We start from the raw sequence: 27,518 nt of genomic DNA, 5'->3' as shown, positions 1-27,518 counted from the left end.
TTTTCGGGTCTCCCTATGTCTAGCATTAAAAGATTACACAGTTGGTACAAAATGCGGCTGCTACACTGCAAAAACTAAAATCTAAGTAAGATTAAATATCTCAAATAAGGGTGATATTTGCTTATTTTCTATCTGATAAGATAATTCTTCTCACTAAGCAGATTTTATGTTAGAGTGTTTTACTTGTTTTAAGGGTTTTGGTCCTAAATGATCTCAGTAAGATATTACAGCTTGTTGCTGAGATTTGATGACCTATATTGAGTAAAACATGCTTGAAACTAGAATATCAAGTGTTGCAAAGCTGCGTCGTCAACACTCACAAGTATAAAACTACTTTTTTAAAGTAATCATTTCTTATTTCAAGCATGGAAAAAAAAATCATGACTTTGACACAATTGTGTCTCATAATTAAAACAGATGACAGCCAAATGGACTTAGCTTATTTTCAATGAAACAATAGAAAATACGTACTCATATAGTAGTACACTTGTTATTAGTGAGAATATACTTATTTTAAGGTATTTTTGGGTTCACTGAGGTTAGCTAACTTTACTTGTTTTGGAAAGTCTTGACAAGCCAAATTTTCTTGTTCTATTGGCAGATATTTTTTGCTTAGTTCAAATAAAATACCCCTAATTTTTGTAAAAAATTTTCTTGTTTTTGAACACTGACTTTTTGCAGTGTAGACTTTTGACAAGAACAAGAAAATTTGATCATATTACGCCTATAATGTTTATACCTTTATATACATATATACATATATATATATACCTATACTGGCTCACCTGCACTGGCTTCCTGTGCACTTAAGATGCGACTTTAAGGTTTTACTACTTACGTATAAAATACTACACGGTCTAGCTCCATCCTATCTTGCCGATTGTATTGTACCATATGTCCCGGCAAGAAATCTGCGTTCTAAGAACTACTGCTTATTAGTGATTCCCAGAGCCCAAAAAAAGTCTGCGGGCTATAGAGCGTTTTCTATTCAGGCTCCAGTACTATGGAATGCCCTCCAGGTAACAGTTAGAGATGCTACCTCAGTAGAAGCATTTAAGTCCCATCTTAAAACTCATTTGTATACTCTAGCCCAGGGGTGCTCACACTTTTTCTGCAGGCAAGCTACTTTTCAATTGATCAAGTCGTGGGGATCTACCTCATTCATATATATAATTTATATTTACTTATTTATGAAATATATGTTTTTGTTAACAAGTTAAAGGTGTTTAATGATAATGCAAGCATGTTTAACACATATAGTTAATATTGTTAATAAATTAAAGGTGTTTAATGATAATACAAGAATGTTTAATACATATAGTTAATATTGTTAACAACTTAAAGGTGTTTAAAGATAATACAAGCATGTTTAACACATATAGTTAATATTGTTAAAAAATTAAAGGTGTTTAATGATAATACAAGAATGTTTAACACATATAGTTAATATTGTTAACAAGTTAAAGGTGTTTAAAGATAATACAAGCATGTTTAACAAATAGTTAATATTGTTAACAAGTTAAAGGTGTTTAATGATAATACAAGCATGTTTAACACTTGTAGTTAATATTGTTAACAAGTTAAAGGTGTTTAAAGATAATACAAGCATGTTTAACACATATAATTAATATTGTTAACAAGTTAAAGGTGTTTAAAGATAATACAAGCATGTTTAACACATATAGTTAATATTGTTAACAAGTTAAAGGTGTTTAATGATGATACAAGAATGTTTAACACATATAGTTAATATTGTTAACAAGTTAAAGGTGTTTAATGATGATACAAGCATGTTTAACACATATAGATTCCTTTCTTTCATGAAGACAAGAATATAAGTTGGTGTATTACCTGATTGTGATGACTTGCATTGATAGGAATCAGACAGTGGTGCTGATAAAGTCCGCATTTTCGAATGGAGGAGAAAAAAAGTCCTCCTTTCTGTCCAATACCACATGAAAGTGGTTGCTTTTTGGCATCTTATTTATCCAGCTTCCGTACTCCTTTGTATACACTTTACAAGAAATACATTGTCGGCAAACTCCGTAGCTTGCTAGCTTGTGCACGCCAGCTTTCTGAGACTCTTATTTTGTTAGCGCAACTGTGCAACTGTGCAGTCGGTCTTTGGAATTTTGACGACAGGTACGGCGCCAGAGTCTGTTGAAATAAAGTGTTTCTCGCCTTCCAGTCAGTAATTTTAATGAGCTGGCAGCAGCCAGCGTCATCTCAGAAGACCCTCGGGTGCCGTGAATGTCAATCAAGTGACGAAAGTGACGTCATAGTGAAGATTTATGATCGCTCATTTTTAGGACTATTTTTTTAATGCCTGACTGGTGATCGACTGACACACCCTCCGAGATCGACCGGTAGCTCGCGATCGACGTAATGAGCACCCCTGCTCTAGCCTTTAAATAGACCCACTTTTTTAGACCAGTTGATCTGCCGTTTCTTTTCTCTCTCTCCTTCGTGGAGAGGGGGGGCACAGATTAGGTGACCACAGATGAGACGCTAGCTGTCCAAAGTCGGGACCCGGGGTGGACCACTCAACTGTTCATCAGTTGCGCTGCTGACCTGTCTCCGCTCAAGGTGATCTCCTGCTGGCCCCACTATGGACTGGACTCTCACACTATTATGTTAGACCCACTATGGACTGGACTCTCACACTATTATGTTAGATCCACTATGGACTGGACTCTCACAATATTATGTTAGATCCACTATGGACTGGACTCTCACAATATTATGTTAGATCCACTATGGACTGGACTCTCACACTATTATGTTAGATCCACTATGGACTGGACTCTCACAATATTATGCTAGATCCACTCGACGTCCATTGCCTCATTGCGTCATCTGCGGTCCCCTCCAAGGTTTGTCATTGTCCCATTGGGTTGGGTTTTTTCTTGTCGTTGTGGCTTGTGCGGCCCTTTGGGACACTCGTAATTTGGGGCTATATAAGTAGACATTGATTGATTAATTGATTGATTGATTGATTGATTGATTGATTGTGTTTAGTGCAGGGGTGTCAAAGTCATTTTAGCTCAGGGGCCGCATGGAGGAAAATCTGTGCACACCCGGACTATTAAAATCCTGGCATTAAAACTAAAAAATAAAGACAACTTCAGATTGTTTTCTTTGTCTTACTTTGGCCAAAAATAGAACAAACACATTCTGAAAATATTACAATAAAAATATAGAACAAAAATACCGGCAGCGGTAATAAAGTTTAGATCCATGAAGGAAAGAAGAAAGTGAATGAATGTTTATAACTGAATAAATATACATATGGATAAACATGTGTTTTATTTTGTATTATTTTTTTTAATGAATTAAGTAACGTTTATGACAACCTTTTTCCAAAACACAATATAGAATGTGAGATATAACAGGATAACGCATACATTTATCATTTGTTTTCAAAACACTTACAAAAAAGTGGGACCCAAAAAATTTACTGTGGGACCCCATTTTGAAAATTCCTGGCGCCAACACTGATTGGTGCATGCAAAACAGCAGCAGGCGGCTGTGGCCTGCGGGCCGGTTATAATACTAATCAAAATATCATCCCGGGGGCCATAGATAATTCATTTGTGGGCCGGATCTGGACCGCGGGCCTTGACTTTGATATATAGAGTTTAGTGCTTTTAACCGGAAGTACAATTGCAGTTCCGTCCATAGCGTTCCTATTTGTATGGATTCTTCATTCATCACTCCAAGCAACGTTTGTAAGAAACGTAAATAATGAAGGAAGTCGTTGAAAGCTTCAATAATTACTTTGTAAATATTAGACCAAAATTGGAGGAAAGGATTCCAGACCCAGTTTCAACCGAAGACTATAATGACACCATAGATAGAAATCCCAACTCAATGTTACTCAATAATGTGACACAGGAGGAAATAGTTAAAATCGTGAAAAAAATACAAATCTAAGACTTCAATCGATTGTAATGGAATTGATATGGAAACGATAAACAAAGGTTATTGAAGAGATCTCAGGACCATTAATGTATATTATTAACCTATCATTTCAAACGGGCAAATTCCCAAACAAAATGAAAATAGCTAAAATTGCACCAAGTTGCACACTCTTGGCATTCTCTCGATGAGCTTCAAGAGGTAGTCACCTGAAATGGCTTTCACTTCACAGGTGTGCTTGAAGTTCATGGAGAGAATGCCTTTTTTTATTAAGTACATAACTCCACATGTGTTCATTCATAGTTTTGATGCCTTCAGTGACAATCTACAATGTAAATAGTCATGAAATAAAGAAAACGCATTGAATGAGAAGGTGTGTCCAAACTTTTGGCTTGTACTGTACATGTCCTTTAAAACTGACTCTGAAACAACGTTGCTAAATAGTTGTATTTGTAAATTGAGACAACGTTGGTGTCCAACGTTGGATCCCCGTTGTTGGTTGGGAAATGACCAAATTTCAATGGTCAAATCAACGTCACAAGCTGACATTGAATAAACGTCGTCAAAAAACATGTTTCAACGTTGTATTTGTGTTGTAGAATATTGGGTTGGAAAATGACAAAAATTCAATGGCCATCTCACCCCGGACATAAACTTTTTGAACTGCTGCCCTCGGGCAGGAGATACAGGACAATAAAATGCCGGACAAACAGATTTAAGAACACTTTTTACCCGAGATCAATAGTGTCGCTGAACACAAGACAATAATGACTGTGCATGTGAGCTGTGTGCTTGGTATTTTTATGTCTTTTATGTGTTTTTATCTATTTATCTATGTTCTTATGTTTTTATGTGTTATTATGAATTTGCACTAAATTAGTTTTGCTTACAATTTCGTTGTACAATGTACAATAAAGATATATTCTATTCAATAAATCAACGTCAGAACCCGACATTGATTAAACGTTGTCATAAAGCATGTTGTTCCAACATTATGTTTAAGTTGCTCAATGTCAGGACCTAGATCAGCAAGTGTGCCTGCTGGGAACATGATTGCAAATTGTCGGTTGCTTCTGCGGGACTAATTATGTGTATGGTCACGCGTTTACAGCCTGTATGTGTGAACGAGACAGCGGTGAGTGACAGTCTAAAAGCCAGACTTTTTCCACGTGCAGATAAGCACTTTTAGTAATTATGAAAAATAAATACATATATATATATTTATGTTCTTTTAATCCACTAATGACTAATGATAACATGAGCGACCTGGTGGTTTCTTCTTAATAGTTTTTATTAGAGATGTCCGATAATATCGGCACGGCCGATAAATGCTTAAAATGTAATATCGGAAATTATCGGTATCGGTTTCAAAAAGTAAAATTAATGACTTTTTAAAACGCCGCTGTACGGAGCGGTATATATCCGGTAAAACACGGACGTAGGGAGCAGTACATAGCAGTTGCGTCTCCCAGTCAGCAGCCCCTCCCCTCTCCCCTCTCCCAAACACAACACAGGAGTTGACGACTGCAGCATGAGCATGACCTCATCAAACCGCCGCGAGTGTAGCATAACAACAACAAGAGTGTGTTGTTGCCGGTGCTGTAGCCGTGGCTAACAAGCGAGCTCGCTCGGTGACTGACTAACGACACCATGTCTATGGTTTGGGATTATTTTAAAGTGTGTCTGAAAGATAAAAAACTGGCAATTTGCAATGACTGCAAAAAGTTGGTTATGCAAGGAGGAACCAAGACGTCTTCCTTTAATACGAGCAATTAGATCTCCCACCTCTTCAAGAATCATAAGGAGATACACGATGAATACAAGCGGAAGATGGATGTGAGCCCAGTTTATAATTCCCTGTTATACAGTATGCCAGGCAGTCTTGCACTAAATGAGGACTATGTTATTGTTTACTTTATGACTCTAGTATACTCTGGACTGAAGCTGTGTGCCTTCATTGTTTTTGTAGCTGTTGTTTTGAGGCATGTTTATAAAAATAATGCACTTTGTGACTTCAATAATAAATATGGCAGTGCCATGTTGGCACCTTTTTCCATAAATTGAGTTGATTTATTTTGGAAAACCTTGTTACATTGTTTAATGCATCCAGCGGGGCATCACAACAAAATTAGGCATAATAATGTGTTAATTCCACGACTGTATATATTGGTATCGGTTGATACCGGAATCGGTAATTAAGAGTTGGACAATATCGGGATATCGGATATCGGCAAAAAAGCCATTGTCGAACATCTCTAGTTTTTATTTTGAATAATGTAACTTTAAGTCGCAGTCATTGGTTTTCACTTAGTTCTGATACACTAACACATTACCCCACTCTGAAAAAAAGTGCATGCCGTATTTTTCGGATTATAAGTCGCAGTTTTTTTCATAGTTTGGCCGGGGGTGCGACATAAACTCTGGAGCGACTTATGTGTGAAATTATTAACACATTACCGTAAAATATCAAATAATATTATTTATCTCATTCGCATAAGAGACGAAGCAAATGTCCGTAATCGTCACCCACACGTCAGCAATCGTCACACACGTCAACCAATAAGAATTCGGCGGGGGCAGGTCATGGCATTCATGGCAGAAGTGCATTGTGGGTCATGGGATGCTAACTGCTGCTACATCCGTAGCTATTAAAATTGATTATTTCAACATTGGCGGTAACTTATAAAAACTGAGAAGGGCTGAACTAAAATGGCACTGAAAAGGAAATCATATACTGCAGGTTACAAGCTGGACGAAATATGCAGCAGGTATAAGTGGGGCGGTATAGCTCGGTTGGTGGAGCGGCCGTGCCAGCAACTTGAGGGTTGCAGGTTCGATCCCCGCTTCCGCCATCCTAGTCACTGCCGTTGTGTCCTTGGGCAAGACACTTTACCCACTTGCTCCCAGTGCCACCCACACTGGTTTAAACGTAACTTAGATATTGGGTTTCACTATGTAAAGCGCTTTGAGTCACTTGAGAAAAAGCGCTATATAAATGTAATTCACTTCACTTCACAAAACGGCGATCGAGCAGCAGAAAGAAAGGAAACGGCGCATACCAGAGGCGACACCGGGGAGGAAGATTTAATGGGATTTAGCGATCGGGAGTGACAGATTGTTTGGTAAACGTATAGCATGTTCTATATGTTATAGTTATTTGAATGACTCTTACCATAATATGTTACGTTAACATACCAGGCACCTTCTCAGTTGGTTATTTATGCCTCATATAACGTACACTTATTCAGCCTGTTGTTCACTATTCTTTATTTATTTTAAATTGCCTTTCAAATGTCTATTCTTGGTGTTGGATTTTATCAAATAAATTTCCCCCAAAAATGCGACTTATACTCCTTTTTTCCTTCTTTATTGTGCATTTTCGGCCGGTGCGACGTATACTCCGGAGTGACTTATAGTCCGAAAAATATGGTACATAATAAATATTTCACAAGAAATGTACGCATTTTTCTGTTTATTCGATGACACTTCAACTATGACTGCCAATGTAGTTCAAATCCCAGCACACTCCTGTTTCCCGTTACCTTAATTATTATTTTACATTATTTGTTTATGTCTATGAATGTTCTCATTCATCTCAGGGCATTCAATCGATCGCAACTGGACTGTTTGGTTTGTCTTGGAAGACGTTTCGCCTCTTCATCAGAACAGATGAAGCCTGAGAGGCGAAACGTCTTCTGAGACAAACCACTGTTATTTGTTTATTTTTAAAATATGTATTTTATTTGTTGAATCCCTGTAATGTGCCTCTTGTCAACTATGCTAAAACTCACTCCTGTTATTTTCAGTACTGTTACTCAAATTAACAACTTAGTAATAAACTTGTACAAAAATGTCTTGCTTGAGATACACAATGTGTGTATTGTCTACCGTATTTTTCGGACTATAAGTCGCAGTTTTTTTCATAGTTTGGCCGGGCTCCAGTGCGACTTATATATGTTTTTTCCTTCTTTATCATGCATTTTCGGCAGGTGCGACTTATACTCCGAAAAATACAGTAATTTGGAGTTGAAAAAAGTTAGAAATGTAAGTTTATTTTGAGAGAGTTCCATGCATCCCTCTGTTTTCTACCACTTGTCCCTTTCGGAGTTCCAGAGGGGCTGGAACCTATCCCAACTGCACTCGGGCAGACCACAAGGTACACCCCGGACAAGTCGCCACCTCATCGCAGTTTGAGAGAGTTACAACCAAAAAATGGCGTCCATGTTTTTATTTATCTTATATCCCCATTTCAGTTAATTCTTGTATTTAATCATTTTATTACAGTATTGTATGTCTTCATGTTTTGTGTACACTGTGAATATGAGATTGAGATGACGCAAAAAAATGGACCTACAACCTGTCGAAAGAACGGGCCTCATATACTGTTCACTTTCTTTCACATGTAGTTCTTTGTTAAGGTTTAAGAAAACCTTGAAAGGTGAAATAATTTAAAATTATAAAATATAGTAACAATTACTTTCATCCCATTGATTTTTTTTTTTTTTTAACGTTGATGTTCCAGGCAATCTAATTTTCAGTGAATGTATAGGATAGGCCAGGGGTCGGCAACCCAAAATGTTGAAAGAGCCTTATTGGACCAAAAATACAAAAACAAATCTGTCTGGAGCCGCAAAAAATTAAAAGCCATATTACATACAGATAGTGTGTCATGAGATATAAATTGAATTTATATGACATAAAGGAAACTAAATGAGCTCAAATATACCTACAAATGAAGCATAATTATGCAATATGTACATATAGCTAGCCTAAATAGCATGTTAGCATCGATTAGCTCGCAGTCATGCAGTGACCAAATATGTCTGATTAGCACTCCACACAAGTCAATAACATCAACAAAACTCACCTTTGTGGATTCATGCACAACATTAAAAGTTTGGTGGACAAAATGAGACAGAAAAATAAGTGGCATAAAACACGTCCTAGAAAGTCGCAGAAAGATATACATGTAAACAAACTAAGGTGAGTTCAAGGACTGCCAAAATTAGTAGGACAAAACGGCGCTCGCCAAATACTCGAATCAGTGAAGCATGTTTAATATAAACAGTGTGCTTTATAACAATTAGGGAGGTTTGTGTCATGTTTGTCCTCCTACAGAAACCATATTAAAACAAAAAAAAAAATTTTTTTCCCCTCAACTTTTTCCATTTTTCATACATTTTTGAAAAAGCTCCAGAGAGCCACTAGGGCAGCGCTAAAGAGCCGCATGCTGCTCTAGAGCCGCGGGTTGCCGACCCCTGGGATAGGCAAATATAAGTTTTGGCTTCAGCCTATTCCTTTTTCGGTCATTCTTTTTCTTTACTTTTCTATTTGTGTGCAAATGTGTATGATTGTTGAATATGTATAATCTGTACTATTAAACTAGTCACACAAAATGGTTGATGGTTGATTATATGGCCGAAATAAACTTATTTCATTCATTATTTCATTCAATTCTTAAAAAAGTAGCAAAAAACCACAGGATTGTGTTAATAAAAGTAAAATGTTAAAAACCTGTTTATTATCCGTGTAAAAGTTGATAAGTGAAGCATGTTGTTGCGTGTGTTTAATACGCCGTCTATTTTGGAAAGCATTCCAGCCGAGTGATGCGGACCCTGTGTTCACTCCTTATTTAGAGTTCAGAGTGGAGCAGTGTGCCTTCAACACTTTCATACGCTATTCAGCAGCTGTTGGCGCAATAGGACGGCGGCCAGCAAAAGGGATTACTTCTCTACTTTAGCTGTAATTTCTTCTTGACCGGCGTCTTATACTACACAGGCAAAAAAAAGCCAACCCTACATATGTCTACATATGACCTCACACAATACAGTTGCACTGCACTGTTAAAGGGTTGAAAAGAGGGTTAATGTTAATATTGCAACACTTGCTTACCAAAGAAATCAGCAAACGGATCTCTGCCACCAAAGAATTCCCTGAAGACGTCCTCAGGATTTCGGAATGTGAAGCTGGAGTCACCAAAGTGGTTGTGATGTCCTCCTGTGGGATGTCAAACACACGATCATGAGCACTATGGCGGAGTGTTCATTTTGTTGACTAATCATTTTTATCCTGACAAAAAAAACTAAAAAATATGGACATATGGACACATTTCATGTTTGCCTCTATGGAGAAAAATACATTGTTTAAACCATGTGAGGCAATAATCCCTGCTGAAATCTTAGGGTGTAACGATTGATATACAGATCGATTTATGTTCCTTAAATTCCAATTAAATCGATCTGTGCTCTGCCAGTTGGCCTTCCGATTTCAAGAGGTAATTGATTTATTTCGATACTAGAAAACATTGGCTTCAAAGTACCAGTAGAGTGGAAAAACAAGTTGCCTCTATGTTGTTTGATTGATTGAAACATTTATTAGTAGATTGCACAGTACAGTACATATTCCGTACAATTGACCACTAAATGGTAACACCCGAATACGTTTTTCAACTTGTTTAAGTCGGGGTCCACGTTAATCAATTCATGGTTGAAGCGATTATCGCACATATCTGATTTAAGACACCAAAAAACTTGCAGAGTTTGCAAGTAAAGAGATTAGGGCTGCAACAACTAATCGATTAAAATCGATTATAAAAATAGTTGGCAATTAATTTAGTCATCGATTCGTTGGATCTATGCGATGCGCATGCGCAGAGGAATTTTTAAAATGTTTTATAAACCTTTATTTATAAACTCCAACATGTACAAAGAGCTGAGAAACAATAATCAAAATAAGTATGGTGCCAGTATGCTGTTTTTCCCCCCAATAAAATACTGGAAATGATAGAAATGTAGTTTGTCTCTTTTATCCGATTATTAATCGATTAAGCGAAGTAATAATCGACAGATTAATCGATTATCAAATAAATCGTTAGTTGCAGCCCTAAAAGAGATATGATCAAAATAGTATCAATCACACGGAGATTCCCGAGCCATTTTGAGGGATAGTGAGCTAGCCAGTCACGTGATCCGTGACATAGCTTTAAGAACCGCAGATCCCTTCTCCATCAGCAACAATGCTAATCATGCAGACTTTGTGAGAGAAAACAATTACTTTTGGAAAAATTATGATCCAGAACCTTATATGGTCATCCTGAATATAAGGAAGATGAGCTACAATTTTAGAAGCTCTGCTAAAAAGATCCAACTTGAGTGAAACACTAAGCATCATGTAGCAGTATTGCTAAGTGCTAAACAAGAAATACAAACTCCAAACCATAATAAAATGATAGCTTACTGTACGACATCTGCTCGCACTGTGATAATGACTGATAGTATGTCCATATCTTCCTGTTTATATGAAGAAATAATCATGATGCACATGAAGGGTTAACAAGGAAAAGTCTCCCTGCAGACACTGTCTTCAGTTGTGTGTTTGTCTCCATCTCCGGGTATAAACTGAATGTCACAGATGAACAAATTCTAGATTTATGGTTAAATCCTCCTAATATCCAGATGAAAGTCATGATTTATAATCTAGAATAACTTTGACGAGCTGAGACGAAATGATGCGGGAGCAGCAGGACATCGCGGTCAGCTCTCGGTAAAGCAGCTGAGAGCTACTTAACTGTGTGTTATCAATCAGCCGCTAAAAATACTTTGTCTGCGTTAGCGCTCATAATAACAACATTGGCAATATTTGGTTATTATTCAGGTCACGATATGTATAAAGAATTTTGTTGGTGAGTTTCGGATGGTTACTTAGAGAGTTTTGTGGGCGGAATAGGGATCCCTTGTTGACTGATTATTTATGTATTTACGACTAAGAATGCATAATAAAGAAGAAAGACACATGTGTACAGTTCATGTCTTATATGCCACATCAATATGGAATGCACTCCCAACAGGTGTAAAAGAAAGTGCATCTCTACCCTCCTTCAAAACCGCACTAAAAGAACACCTCCAGTCAACTACAACCCTAGACTAACACCCTCCCCCCACCACATCCTACCTCCCCGGATTGTAAATAATCAAATGTAAATAATCAAATGTATATACTTGTTCTTATGCTTTCTGAGCTCACTATGTTCACTGCTCGCTGTACATATCCTATGAAGTGAGACCTACACTGTTTCAATGTCCATTTCTCAGATGATATTATTGTTGATGACTGAAGTGCTGATATCAACCAAACCTAACTCCCCCGCCACATCCCACACCCCGGATTGTAAATAATGTAAATAATTCAATGTATATACTCTGATGATGATTAACTTGTGTGATGACAGTATTATGCTGATAGTATTTATACCATGAATTGATTAACGTGGACCCCGACTTAAACAAGTTGAAAAACTTATTCGGGTGTTACCATTTAATGGTCAATTGTACGGAATATGTACTGGACTGTGCAATCTACTAATAAAAGTCTCAATCAATCAATCATATAGGGATTGTGAATGATAAACAGCACATCTCTCTAATTTTTTGCATATTTCCAAGTATGAATGATCTGATAGTATGGTCAGAGTGACGTCAATCTACAGAAATTACTGAAGACGTTCGGAGCGAAATATTCAAAATGGCTGACTGAATTTGTGGCATTTTGTGATGTTTGGACGGTATTTTCACATACGTTGAAGGTTTTAAATATAATGAAACACAATTAAGCATATAAAGTCAACTAGTTTTCCCACGCTACTGGCACTTTAAGAACGGCAGTCTTTATATAGAGTTGTTTTTCAGCATTTTTAAATTAATAAAAACGTAAACTTTATGCGAGTGTGTCGCCCGTCTGTGTAGTCATCAACAGGCGTCATCAGTCATCTAAACAAGTATGGCGGACACGGAAAGAGAAGCAGGCGAACGGAATATGAATAAGCCACCTGTGGCAACACTTAGACTTTTACAAAGACAGAGATGTTCTTAAGTTGTTCACTGTTTGTTGGATATGTAAAACCCAATGGCAACACAACAGACTATAGAGTGAAACCCAGAGAAGCGTACAAATGTAATTAATAAACATAATTAATGATTTTTATAATAATGAGACTTGTGGTTTTAGTCAGACTTTAAACCTTTACTACTACACACAAATACATGGTAAATGGGTTACACTTGTATAGCGTTTTTCTACCTTCAAGGTACTCAAAGCCCTCTGACACTAGTTCCACATTCACACACTGATGCAAGGCCTTAACCAGGAGCAAGGGTGAAGTGTCTTGCTCAAGGACACAACAGACGTGACTAGGATGGCAGAAACCGGCACCCTCAGGTTGTTGGCACGGCCGCTCTAATAACCGGATCACGCCGTCCATACACAATGAAACACATTTGAAATACCGCAAGCTGATGTGCCAGCATTTGCATATTTCGCAAAAAACCTTGTCTTCTAAATGGTCTTCTTCTTAATAAAGACAGGCGAAAGAAAATAAGAGCACAAGCAAATTTGAACATCCCGTGTGACGGCATCTTGAAAGTAAACAAAATGTTTATCACGTCGGCACTAGGTCACTGTCAATGATGACGCAATACTTCGCCATGGCACTAGATGCTACAGCCAAGGGAGGAGGGTCGAGTAGAAGAGGGGAATTCGAATTGAGCCTTACTGCACTGCTGTGTATTAAAATGAGATTAGTGTAACAGTGTTGGCGCAAGGATGACTTCATAGGAGGTCAAATGTGATGTGGGTTGAATAAATGGAGTCAGCACGCTCGCTTCAAAGTATTAAAAAGTTCCTTCATTTTTGTCTTTCAAAAGTGTGCTTTAAATGCCCAACACCTTGTACACAGTCAAGCCACTCCTCATTCGACCTAGAGACATGTGGTTGCACTTAATTTTTCACATTAATGTTGTATTTGTATTATTTCCAGGTGGAAAAACATGTAAAAGTAGCTGGTACATATACTGTTAATTCAACCTAAGGAGATGTTGGTTGCACTTTATTTTCTATATAAATATTGTATTATTTTCTGTTGAGAAAGCAGTAGCAGCGAGTAAATCGACTGTTAAAATTACACCCAAAAACTTACAAAGTTTGCGAGCAAAGAGATATGATCAAAATAGTATCAATCACACGGAGATTATCGAGCCATTTTGAGGGATAGTGAGCTAGCCAGTCACGTGATCCGTGACATAGCTTTAAGAACCACAGATCCCTTCCCCATCAACAACAATACTAATCAAGCAGACTTTGTGAGAGCCAACAACAATTACTTTGGGAAAAATTATGATCGCGACCTTATACCTTATATTGTTGGTCCTGAATATAAGAAAGATGATCTACAAGTTTTAGAAGCTCTGCTAAACAGATCCAGCTTGAGTGAAACACTAAGAATCATGTAGCAGTGTTGCTACGTGCTAAACAAGAAGTACAAACTACAAACCATAATAAAACGATAGCTTACTGTACGACATCTGCTCTTACTGTGATGACGACTGATAGGATGTCCATATCTTCCCTTTTATATGAAGAAATAATCATGATGCACATGAAGGGTTAACAAGGAAAAGTCTCCCTGCAGACACAGTCTTCGGTTGTGTGTGTTTCCATCTCTGGGTATGAATTGAATGTCACAGATGAACAACTTCTAGATTTATGGCTAAATCCTCCTAATATCCAGATGAGAGGCATGTTTTATAATCTAGAATAACTTTGATGAGCCAAGACGCCATGATGCGAGAGCAACAGGACATCGCGGTCAGCTCACAGGAAAACAGCAGAGGGCTAATTAGCTGTGTGTTATCAATTTACCGCTGAACAATAGTTTACAGTAAATCTACTGTTAAAATGTTGGTTCCTATATTTTCATTGAAAATGTATTAAAATGAAAGCAGAAATGGTTTCCTCGTGTTAATTTAAGCGAAAGTGCTGGTTCTATGTTATTCAAATAAGATGTGGATGCATTGGCCATTAGTTGTTGTTTACATGTGTGTTTGTATACACAATTCATTTGTACCCAATTGGGATAGGTTGATTGGCAACACTAAAATTGGCCGTAGTGTGTGAATGTGAGTGTGAATGTTGTCTGTCTATCTATGTTGGCCCTGCGATGAGTTGGCAACCTGTCCAGGGTGTACCCTGCCTTCCGCCCGATTGTAGCTGAGATAGGCTCCAGCACCCCCCGCGATCCCGAAGGGATCAAACGGTAGAAAATAGATGGATGGATGGCAATTCCCTTACAAGAACTACCAGGAATATAGGAAACTTCACCTGCAGTGTCCAGTATCCAGGATTTATTTCATAGTCACACTGCTTGATTTTTTTTCTTTTGCTAAAGTTACTCAATCGATTTCAATTCACTGAATGGTATCGGATCATATTGTTCTCAAAAAAAAAAAAACATCGCCATTGAATCTTCTCGGCAACCACAAATTCTGAATTGCTGTTAAAACGAATCGTTACACCTAGAGATGTCCGATAATATCGGCCTGCCGATATTATCAGCCGATAAATGCGTTAAAATGTAATATCGGAAATTATCGGTATCGCTTTTTTTGTTTGTTTGTTTGTTTGTTTTTAAATCAACATAAAAAACACAAGATACACTTACAATTAGTGCACCAACCCAAAAAACCTCCCTCCCCCATTTACACTCATTCACACAAAAGGGTTGTTTCTTTCTGTTATTAATATTCTGGTTCCTACATTATATATCAATATATATCAATACATTTTAACACATTTATGGGCCGATATTATCGGCCCATAAATGTGTTAAAATGTAATATCGGAAATTAATCGTATCGTTTTTTTTATTATCGGTATCGTTTTTTGTTTTTAAATCAACATAAAAAACACAAGATACACTTACAATTAGTGCACCAACCCAAAAAACCTCCCTCCCCCACTCATTCACACAAAAGGGTTGTTTCTTTCTGTTATTAATATTCTGGTTCCTACATTATATATCAATATATATCAAGGGATACAGTCCGTAAGCACACATGATTGTGCGTGCTGCTGGTCCACTAATAGTACTAACCTTTAACAGTTAATTTTACTAATTTTCATTAATTACTAGTTTCTATGTAACTGTTTTTATATTGTTTTACTTTCTTTTTTATTCAAGAAAATGTTTTTAATTTATTTATCTTATTTTATTAATTAAAAAAAAAAAGTACCTTATCTTCACCATACCTGGTTGTCCAAATTAGGCATAATAATGTGTTAATTCCATGACTGTATATATCGGGTGATATCAGTATCGGTTGATATCGGTATCGGTAATTAAAGACTTGGACAATATCGGAATATCAACAAAAAGCCATTATCAGGCATTCCTAGTTACACGCATCCCAGCAGGTACAAGAAATATATTGATTTAACATTGATTATACATACATGTCCTTTAAAACTGACTTTGAAACAACGTTGCAAAATAGTTGTATTTGTAAATTGAGACAACATTGGTGTCCAACGTTAGATCCACATTGTTGGTTGGGAAATGACCACATTTCAATGGTCAAATCAACGTCACAATGTTAACATTGAATAAACGTTGTCAAAAAGCATTTTGTTTCAACGTTGTATTTGTGTTGTAGAATATTGGTTGGGAAATTACCAAAGTTCAATGGTCAAATCAATGTCAGAACCCAACATTGATTAAACGTCGTCAAAAAGCATGTTGCTCCAAAGTTATGTTTGAGTTGTTGAACGTCAGGACCTAATTCAACAAGTTCTCAACGTTGTTTTAATGTCTTGTGCCTGCTGAGCTACTAAAACACAACTAGTTTGAAGCTGCATCTGCAGGCAAGTCATCCTGATATAATTTGGCCAATAATTGTTATTATTTTCACATGTTATGTCTGTTTTTGTTGCTGAGAAGGAGCAGAGTTGCATACGAGGGTGTGTTATGCAGAGTTGATTTACTACTTTTTACGATGGCTGTCAAAGATAAAGATGGCGACTTGAAAGATGGCATAGGTTGCGACACGGTGGGAGATTCCGCTTCAAAATACACCCCGGGTGGACTTCACATAATACTGTTACCAAGTTGGGAACAAATAAATTACATTCAAGTGAGAATGCTTCTGTATGACATTCTGATAATAACATTCTATTTGTGTCAAAATGTGCGGAATTTTTCTAAGTTAATTTAAATTAAACAAGTAAATCACTGCGATTAATCAAAAATCAGAAGTGAAAATAATGTGATTTAAAAAATTACCTTGTGACAGCACTACTTTATCTGTAGTAACACTGTTTCATTACATTGATGTAATATTACCATTATTATGATCAAAATCTGAAAAAATATTTACTTGTATTTATTTTTATTTTAGGTCAAATAAAATAACACCAAAGTTACTGTGATATATTAACTTATTTGTAAATGTATTGAGTAGAGGCCTACTTTTTGTTATTAACTTTATTACTGGGATGCTTGTCTAGAATTGACCAATATTTACTGTAATTTTAAATGTGTGAATGAATTTCGTCAACTAAAACCTGACTACAAATAAATACATTTTGAGTATGACTAAAACTAAAATACAGTTTAGTAATAAAAAAAAAAAAAAGAGACTACAACTAAATTAAAAATGCTGTCAAAAAAACCAGCACTTGTTGGATGACAATAGATGACAGTAGATGACGGTACATGAGTGAGATGGCGTTACGAGACATAAGAGGAAGTAAGTCAGGGCTATTCAACTGGGGCCAAATCCGCTCCAGGAGTGACACCAGACCAGCTCGCAAATTCAGTTCAAGTTCTAAAGAAAACACTCGAGCTCTGCCATATAGATGATCTTTAACAAGCTTTTTTGCACTAGCATATTTTCAGGAATATACAAAATAAGAATAATTGCTAGCAGAGAAGTCTGGACCCTTGGTCCTTAGCCCCCTGGAAATGTGGCCCCCAAAACCATTTAGTTGAATAGCTCTGACGTAAAAGACGTAAGATGTAAAGATGTGAGACGATGTTAGATCACGTTACATGACGGTGGATGACAGTAGACGACGGCAGACGACATTAGATCGCAGGGCATCCTTGGATGATACATGTTTATTTATATACATACATACATACATATATACATACAGTATATCCACACACACACACACACACACACACACATATATATATATATATATATATACATACATACATACATACACACACACACACACACACACACACACACACACACACACACACACACACACACACACACACACACACACACACATACATATATATATACACAGTATTTACATATATATATATATATATATATACACACACACACACATACATATACACACACATATATATATATATATATATTCCGCCCGATTGTAGCTGAGATAGGCTCCAGCGACCCCGAATGGAATAAGCGGTAAAAATGGATGGATGGATATATATGTATATAGTTCTGAAGTTAGTGTGCTAATATAGATAAGAAATATACAGTATGTGTAATGTAATTAAATAAGAATCTAAATAAATTTGATATCGAAAACACTTCACTAACTTCGACTGTTTTTTCATTATTATTTATTCCAACTCTGTGTGCTGTGTAATCTTTACGTCTTACATACATACACACACACACACACCTACATATATATATACACAGTATTTACATATATATCTATATATATATATATACACACACACACACATTATATATATATATATATATATATATATATATATATATATATATATATATATATATATATATATATATATATATATATATATATATATATATATATACTTACTTGCTTATGGCAGTCCATCGATGTCGATGATGACGTTGCTCCAAACGAAGTATTGGATTGGTTATTGTTGTGCCTTTCGCCTGTGCATAGCCAGGTGGCTGCTCAGGCCTATGCGTGATCCACAGACTTTGTCACAGGAGGGGCAGGGGAAGGCAGCAGTGATGGTCGCTGGTGCTGTGGCACGTTGGTGTCTTTGTGCACGCCGCTGTGCTCTCCGCTCTGTGAACTTCTCCTGAAGATGAGTGATTCCCTGGTGGCAGGTAGAGCTCCAGGTCTGGCGGTCAGCAGCCAGGGACTCCAGTGCTGGTGGTTTGATGTCACACTTTTTCAGGAGAGTTTTAATGTGGTCTTTGTACCGTTTTTTCTGGCCCCCGGCAGACCTTTGACCGACTGAAAGCTGGCCATACAATATCTGTCGGGGTAGGCGGTGGGCTGGCATACGGATCACATGTCCGACCCATCTTAGGTGTTTTTGGCCAAGGAGTGCTGTGATGCTGGGTGTGTTGGTCCGGTCATAAATTTCAGTGTAGAGCACCCTGTCTTCCCAGGTCAGACCTAGGATCCTTTGGAGGCAGCGGATGTGGAAGGCCTCGAGACTCTGGATGTGCCTCTGGTAGGGTGTCCAGGTTTCAGAACTATAGAGCAGCGTGGAGAGGCAGACTGCCTTATACACGGCTGTCTTGGTGGAGATGGTTAGATTCCTATTTAGGAAAACCCTGGACCGTAGCCTTCCAAAGGCAGCAGAGGCCAGACCAATACGGGCCTGGACGTCATCGTCAATGGTGCAGGATGGCGACAGGGTGCTACCGAGGTAGGTGAAGTGGGGGACGGTGGCTAATGGGTGCCCGTCAAGGGTGAAGATCGGCGTATTTGGCTGGGGAGTAAACTCCTGCACGAGTATTTGTGTTTTCTTGGTGTTTATCTGAAGACCAATGGCACTGTAGATGGAGGCTACCACATTCAGTGCACGCTGGAGAGACTCTGGTGAGTGTGCAAGTACAGCACAGTCATCTGCATACTGTAGTTCCAGAATATGCTGGGTGGTGAGTTTAGTGGTGGCTTGGAGGCGACGGATGTTAAAAAGGTTACCATCCAGCCGGTATTGTATCTGAATCCCATCTGTGGGGTCCAGGTGTTTATGGGACAGGAGGGTGACAGTGGAAATGAACATGTTGAATATGGTTGGGGCAAGGACACACCCTTGCTTGACCCCCACATCCACACTGAAAAATGGGGATTGTTGGCCGCCGTTGCTCACACAGGCCTGCATGCCATCATGTAGCTGTCGCAGTAGGTTGCAGAACTTTGCTGGTACACCTAGTTTTCCAAGTACTTCCCACAACAAGTCCCGGTTTACTGTGTCGAAGGCCTTGGACAGGTCAATGAATGCCATGTACAGGTCTTTGCGGTGTTCTCTGCATTTTTCCTGTACCTGTCTGGCAACAAAGATCATGTCTGCGGTGCTCCGATCACGTCTAAAGCCGCATTGAGATTCGGGCAGGATGTTTTCGGTTACATGAGTTGCTACTCGATGTAACATGATCCTTGCTAGCACCTTCCCAGCTGCGGATAGTAGGGAGATACCTCTGCTGTTGCCGCAGTCTGCCTTGTCGCCTTTGCGCTTATAGATTGTTATGATGTTAGCATCCTTCCAATCTTGCGGGATGACTTCAGACGACCAGATGGCAGTGATCAGCTGGTGCATTCTGCGGTGCAGGAGATATCCACCGTGCTTCAAGATTTCTCCCGGGATCTCGTCAAGGCCTGGGCTCTTGTTGTTTTTTAGACCCTTGATGGCCTTGAGTACCTCTGAGAAGCTGGGAGAGGAGTCCAGCGAGTCTACAGGGGGCAGGCATGGGAGGTCAGAGAGTATGTCTGTCTGTACAGGGTTCGTTGTGTTCAGCAGTACCCTGAAATGCTCAGCCCATCTGTCCAGGATCTGTTGTTTGTCCTTGTAGAGAGTGGTGCCGTCAGCTGATCTAACTGGGGTGATGTTCTTCCTCTGTGGGCCATAGATGGACTTGATGGAGTCGTAGAAGGCATGAGAGTTGTTGGTGTCTGCGTGATGTTGTATTTCGCGGGCCTTCTGGGTCCACCAGTCATTCTCCATGGCTCTGAGGGTGCGCTGGGTTTCACTTCTGAGGCGGATGAGCTGAGCCTTTAGGACGGTGGATTGAGGGTTTGATATGTGAGCTGCAAGGGCCTTGTGTTTTGCCTGAAGCAAGTCATAGATTCCTGGCGCACTATTGTCAAACCAGTCTTGATGTCGCCTTCTGGTGTACCCTATAGACTCCACGGCTGCCTGGTGGAGGGCAGTGCGTAGGGTGCTCCAGGTAGGTCCAGTGTCCAGATCTGGTGGCACTTCAGGAATCTTGAACAGCTGATCTGCTACCTTTTTCCTGAGCTGGTTGACGGAGTGCATGGACTTCAGTGCATCGCAGTTGAGCCTCTTGGAAGGTGGTGTTTTTCTCTGTTGAGGACGTATTTCCAAGTCAATCTTTGTTCTGATCAGGCGGTGGTCAGTCCAACAGTCAGCTCCACGCATGGCCCTAGTGATGCGCACCTCCTTCCTGTCCGCTTGGCGGGTGATGATGTAATCTAGGAGATGCCAGTGTTTAGAGCGAGGGTGTTGCCAGGATGTTTTGTACTTGTTCTTCAGTTGGAACAAGGTGTTTGTGATGACCAGTTGGTGCTCAGAACATAGAGTGAGAAGACGGAGACCATTGTTGTTGAGCTTGCCAACACCGTGCCGACCCATCACTTCCCTCCACAGTACACTGTCCGAGCCCACTCTTGCATTAAAATCCCCTAGAAGGATGAGCTTGTCAGTGAGTGGTGTTTTGCTGATGGCGGAGTGCAGGGAGGCATAGAACTCTTCCTTACATTGAGGGTTGGCAATCAGTGTTGGGGCATAGGCGCTGATGAGGGTGCAGTAACGGTTATTGGTGAGGGGAATCCTCCAGGTCATCAACCTTTCGCTAATGCCAACTGGAGATTCGGGAAGCTTCTGAAGTAGGGAGGTCCGCACAGCGAAGCCTACACCATGGAGGCGGTGGGAGCCTTCCGGAAGCCCTTTCCAGAAGAAAGTGTATCCTTCTCCCACCTCGGCTATGGAGTCCTCCCCATGGAAGCGGGTCTCGCTGAGGGCCGCAATGTCGATGTTATACCTCTTCAGTTCGTGCGCCACCAACGCTGTTCTTCTGCGGGGACGAGATGAATCATCACGCACATCCAAAAGCGTACGGACGTTCCAAGTCGCTAGTGTGAGTGTCAGTCGGGTTTTATTCTTGTGTTTTCGACCGCATGGGGGGGATGACCCGGCAGCTGCGGTAGGCTGCCCGGGAGTGGAGGAACAGACCATTTTTAGGCCACATTTTCTAGGCCCTTCCCATCTCAGGGTGAGCAGGGTGGGGCTGCTCAGTCACGTGGGGAGCTGCCGAAGAGACACGCTGTTCCGTCCCGTACCTCAGCGACCGTCTATCCCACGCCGCCTGCGTGCAGAGTTGGGCTAGATACTCCCAGTCACATCCTGACCTGTATCTGCCACCCTTCTCCATCGCCGCAGGACTTGGAGGGGAGGGGATGGGGTGGGAAAGGGGGTGGGGGTGTTTGGAGCAGGCCTGCGCAAGGAGTAGATTAGAGTGAAGGAAGTGGTGCGCAGTCACTACCCTCACTACCTTGGCTCCCCCCTACATCTTCCAGTGGCATGAGGAGCTCATGACGACCTTCTGCAGGAAGGAGTTGCAGAAGACTGCCAACACACCGGTCTGTTGATGGCTGCCTGATGCGGGTCTTCACAACAGATTTGTCGTTAGGGGTTTACTCCCGTAGCCAAACACACACGGTGCACCCAGTAGGCAGTGAGGCACCCTTAACCTTCATCCGCCTTTACTGCCGGGGGGGACGCGTCATCCTCCGCCAGTTCCGCCGTTGAGGTTTTTTGGATCGCGCTTCGTCTGGAACCTCCCCCTCGACCTTACCGCCATGGTTGAACCTACCAGGAGCCGAGGCTCCCGACGGCATCGCTCTTAGGTTCATTGGAACACACAAGGCTCTCCACCACGACAAGGTGGCGACCCGTGGAGAACATATATATACATACACACACACACATATATATATATATATCACACACACATATATATATATATATATATATATATATATATATATATATATATATATATATGTATATATATATATATATATATATATATATATATATATATATATATATATATATATATATATATATTCCGCCCGATTGTAGCTGAGATAGGCTCCAGCGACCCCGAATGGAATAAGCGGTAGAAATGGATGGATGGATATATATGTATATAGTTCTGAAGTTAGTGTGCTAATATAGATAAGAAATATACAGTATGTGTAATGTAATTAAATAAGAATCTAAATAAATTTGATATCGAAAACACTTCACTAACTTCGACTGTTTTTTCATTATTATTTATTCCAACTCTGTGTGCTGTGTCAGAGTGATCTGTGATCACGTTTACAGAGATGTCTTTACACGTAATCTGCGATCGCAATGCTTTAAGTCTGCATATTAATTTCTTACCAAATTGAAGAGGGAAGTTTGCCAACCACTTAGGAATACAGTACAAACTGCCGTAAAGTCATATTTTCGAGGGTAATCGCCAGTGCACTGTTATATGGATGTGCACACACACAGACACGCATACACAAATACACACATTACAACGCTTGAGCGTTGATTGTGACGTAACAACAATCTTTCGTACCAAAATAATAGTTCAGTTTGCAATGATTAAAGCAAGCTATAACAGACTGAACTACACATAACTTCAACTTTAACATCAGAACCTGACGACAATGCAATATGAAGTACAAACAGTAAACCATTGAATACTTAGTGTGTTAAAAGTTCGTCTTCCTCCTTGTTTACTTCCCTGACGACCTCCTTAAAGTTTTGTAATAAATCAGAAATATCGAGCAAACTTAAAGGCCTACTGAAACCCACTACTACAGACCACGCAGTCTGATAGTTTATGTATCAATGATGAAATCTTAACATTGCAACACATGCCAATACGGCCGGGTTAGTTTACTAAAGTGCAATTTTAAATTTCGCGCGACATATCCTGCTGAAAACGTCTCGGTATGATGACGCCTGCGCGTGACGTCACGGATTGTAGAAGACATTTTGAGACAGCATGGTGGCCAGCTATTAAATCGTCTGTTTTCATCGCAAAATTCCACAGTATTCTGGACATCTGTGTTGGTGAATCTTTTGCAATTTGTTCAATGAACAATGGAGACAGCAAAGAAGAAAGCTGTAGGTGGGAGGCGGTGTATTGCGGCCGACTTCAGCAACACAAACACGGCCGGTGTTTCATTGTTTACATTCCCGAAAGATGACAGTCAATCTTTACCATTGGCCTGTGGAGAACTGGGACAACAGAGACTCTTACCAGGAGGACTTTGAGTTGGATACGCAGACACGGTACCGTGAGTACGCTTCCAAACATTTGATCCCTTGCCCGTACGTGCGTGCCGCTATGTGCATGTCACGTACGTAACTTTGGGGACTTTGGGGAAATATATGTGCTGTATGAACTTTGGGGAGGTGAACGGTACTTTGGGCTGTGGGATTGAGTGTGTTGTGCGGGTGTTTGAGTTGTATTGGCGGGTTATATGGACGGGAGGGGGGAGGTGTTTGTTATGCGGGATTAATTTGTGGCATATTAAATATAAGCCTGGTTGTGTTGTGGCTAATAGAGTATATATATGTCTTGTGTTTATTTACTGTTTTAGTCATTCCCAGCTTAATATCAGGTCCCACCCGCCTCTCACAGCATCTTCCCTATCTGAATCGCTCCCACTGCCCTCTAGTCCTTCACTCTCACTTTCCTCATCCACAAATCTTTCATCCTCGCTCAAATTAATGGGGAAATCGTCGCTTTCTCGGTCCGAATCGCTCTCGCTGCTGGTGGCCAAGATTGTAAACAATGTGCGTAAGTGAGGAGCTCCACAACCTGTGACGTCACGCTACTCGTCTGCTACTTCCGGTACAGGCAAGGCTTTCTTATCAGCGACCAAAAGTTGCAAACTTTATCGTCGATGTTCTCTACTAAATCCTTTCAGCAAAAATATGGCAATATCGCGAAATGATCAAGTATGACACATAGAATGGACCTGCTATCCCCGTTTAAATAAGAAAATTGCATTTCAGTAGGCCTTTAAATACGCCAAACATGGAGATGTGTGGAGAGAATTGTGCGTATCACCCATCATGCCTTGTAATGGACTTATATGTAAGCGTAATTTTAAATTATATGTAGTGGTTAAACATATTCATTCAGTGGTCCCCAACCACCGGTCCAGGGACTGGTACCGGTCTGTGATGCATTTGCTACAGGGCCGCACAGAAACAATAATTAATTTATAAACTACCGCATTTTCTCAAGATTAACTTTCGCCTGTCCCACTAAACACACCAATAAGCTTGTTCATAGATGTATATTACAACTCCTTTGTTATAGTACATGGGACAATGCACATTAATGGACATATAAAATGTAAATGTGCCAGATTGTAGCCAAAGGCTAATTTTCATGCTCATTTTTTTCCTGTTTTATCTGCCACACGTAAAAAGCCGGTTTGTGAAAATAATGCATACATTAAACCGGTCCCTGGTGGAAAAAAGGTTTGGAAACCCATTGTTAATTTATACCATGAGTATGAAAAATTGTTTGGATTGATGTTCTCTTGTCATTTCCAAATGTAAGTCATGGTCATCAACCATCGATTCTGCCGTCGCTCACAAGAGAGTGGCAAGATCACTCCGACTCTATTCTCAGTGTACTAAATTTAGGCAAAACCCTTCATCTTATTGTTAAAATCGTGATGTCTAGCGGGCAGCCACATTTGGCGGGAAGTAGTTTGAACACCCCTGTGTTAGGTGGATCAGCAGAGGACACTTACGTTCTTCTCTTCCTCCTCCTGCTGCTGCTAGACCTTGCTTTCCATATCGGTCGTAGATGTTCCTTTTGTTTTCTACGACGGGAAAACAGAATTAGACGTCATGGACATGCGGCTGACAGTAAACCCGTTGAGTGTCCTCCTCACCATCCGAGAGCACTTCATAAGCCTCAGACAGCTCTTTAAACTTCTTCTCTGCTTCCTCTTTGTTTTCTGGGTTCTTGTCTGGATGCCACCTCAGTGCCAGCTTTCTGTATCTGAAACGCAACAACCGTTTGACGATAAGGTCATTTTGTCTGAGACCACAAACACATTGGAGCAACGAAACGTGGATGTTCTCGTGTTTTTGTGAGCATGTCGTCTCACACTTTAAACTGCAGACAGCTTGTCAGACTCACGTCTCAAATTCTAAGTGGTCATTATTGAATATGTCGCTGCACAAAACAAATCACAAATAAATTGTGATCTTGATTCTCATTAAAGGGGAACATTATCACCAGACCTATGTAAGCGTCAATATATACCTTGATGTTGCAGAAAAAAGACCATATATTTTTTTAACCGATTTCCGAACTCTAAATGGGTGAATTTTGGCGAATTAAACGCCTTTCTATTATTCGCTCTCGGAGCAATGACGTCACGTTTCTCAAACACATTACAAACACCTAGTCAAATCAGCTCTGTTATTTTCCGTTTTTTCGACTGTTTTCCGTACCTTGGAGACATCATGCCTCGTCGGTGTGTTGTCGGAGGGTGTAACAACACGAACAGGGACGGATTCAAGTTGCACCAGTGGCCCAAAGATGCAAAAGTGGCAAGAAATTGGACGTTTGTTCCGCACACTTTACCGACGAAAGCTATGCTACGACAGAGATGGCAAGAATGTGTGGATATCCTACGACACTCAAAGCAGATGCATTTCCAACGATAAAGTCAAAGACATCTGCCGCCAGACCCCCATTGAATCTGCCGGAGTGTGTGAGCTATTCAGGGACAAAGGACCTCGGTAGCACGGCAAGCAATGGCGGCAGTTTGTTCCCGCAGACGAGCGAGCTAATCCCCCTGCATGTCTTGGCTCACACCATCCCTTATGCCACCAAAGATGATCAAGAGAAGAATATCGACCCTTGCTTCCCTGGCCTGCTGAAATGAGGGTATGTCTACAGAATATATTAATTGATGAAAATTGGGCTGTCTGCACTCTCAAAGTGCATGTTGTTGCCAAATGTATTTCATATGCTGTAAACCTAGTTCATAGTTGTTAGTTTCCTTTAATGCCAAACAAACACATACCAATTGTTGGTTAGAAGGCGATCGCCGGATTCGTCCTCGCTTTCTCCCGTGTCGCTGGCTGTCGTGTCGTTTTCGCTTGCATACGGTTCAAACCGATTTGGCTCAATAGCTTCAGTTTCTTCTTCAATTTCGTTTTCGCTACCTGCCTCCACACTACAATCATCCGTTTCAATACATTTGTAATCTGTTGGATCGCTTAAGCCGCTGAAATCCAAGTCTGAATCCGAGCTAATGTCGCTATAGCTTGCTGTTCTATGCGCCATGTTTGTTTGTGTTGGCATCACTATGTGACGTCACAGGAAAATGGACGGGTGTATATAACGATGGTTAAAATCAGGCACTTTGAAACTTTTTTTAGGGATATTGCGTGATGGGTAAAATTTTGAAAAAAACTTCGAAAAATAAAATAAGCCATTGGGAACTGATTTTTAATGGTTTTAACCCTTCTGAAATTGTGATAATGTTCCCCTTTAACATGCGATACATTTTTTTATTTGGCCATTTATTGTTTTACATAAAAAGCTAAATTACAAACAAACCCTGCTAATTTACTCAATAACAAAAAATACTGGTGTATTACATGTCTTCCCTTTTTTTAGTTTTTTTTTTACAATGCCTAGTCAATTATTGCATTAACTGTATTGTCGTGAATGACTCTAAAACACAGGTGTCAAACTCAA

At 39.8% G+C, this 27,518-nt stretch overlaps 1 protein-coding gene across 1 annotated transcript in view; it reads right to left on the bottom strand.

Moving 5' to 3' along the window:
* Nucleotides 1-27,518, bottom strand: part of dnajb6b (DnaJ heat shock protein family (Hsp40) member B6b) — a 58,720-nt gene that overhangs the window by 9,520 nt on the left and 21,682 nt on the right. Inside the window, exons 3-5 of the mRNA XM_061965804.2 lie at nt 25,693-25,802; nt 25,549-25,620; nt 9,811-9,915 (exon numbers count right to left, since the gene is read on the bottom strand). Of these exons, the coding sequence (XP_061821788.1) occupies nt 9,811-9,915; nt 25,549-25,620; nt 25,693-25,802 (287 nt within the window). The remainder of the gene's footprint in view (nt 1-9,810; nt 9,916-25,548; nt 25,621-25,692; nt 25,803-27,518) is intronic.

Source organism: Nerophis lumbriciformis, linkage group LG07 (assembly GCF_033978685.3).
Source record: "Nerophis lumbriciformis linkage group LG07, RoL_Nlum_v2.1, whole genome shotgun sequence".
In the NCBI taxonomy this organism is placed as follows: Eukaryota; Metazoa; Chordata; class Actinopteri; order Syngnathiformes; family Syngnathidae; genus Nerophis; species Nerophis lumbriciformis.
The sequence above is the reverse complement of the archived record's forward strand: the minus strand, read 5'-3'. Positions and strand labels throughout refer to the sequence as shown.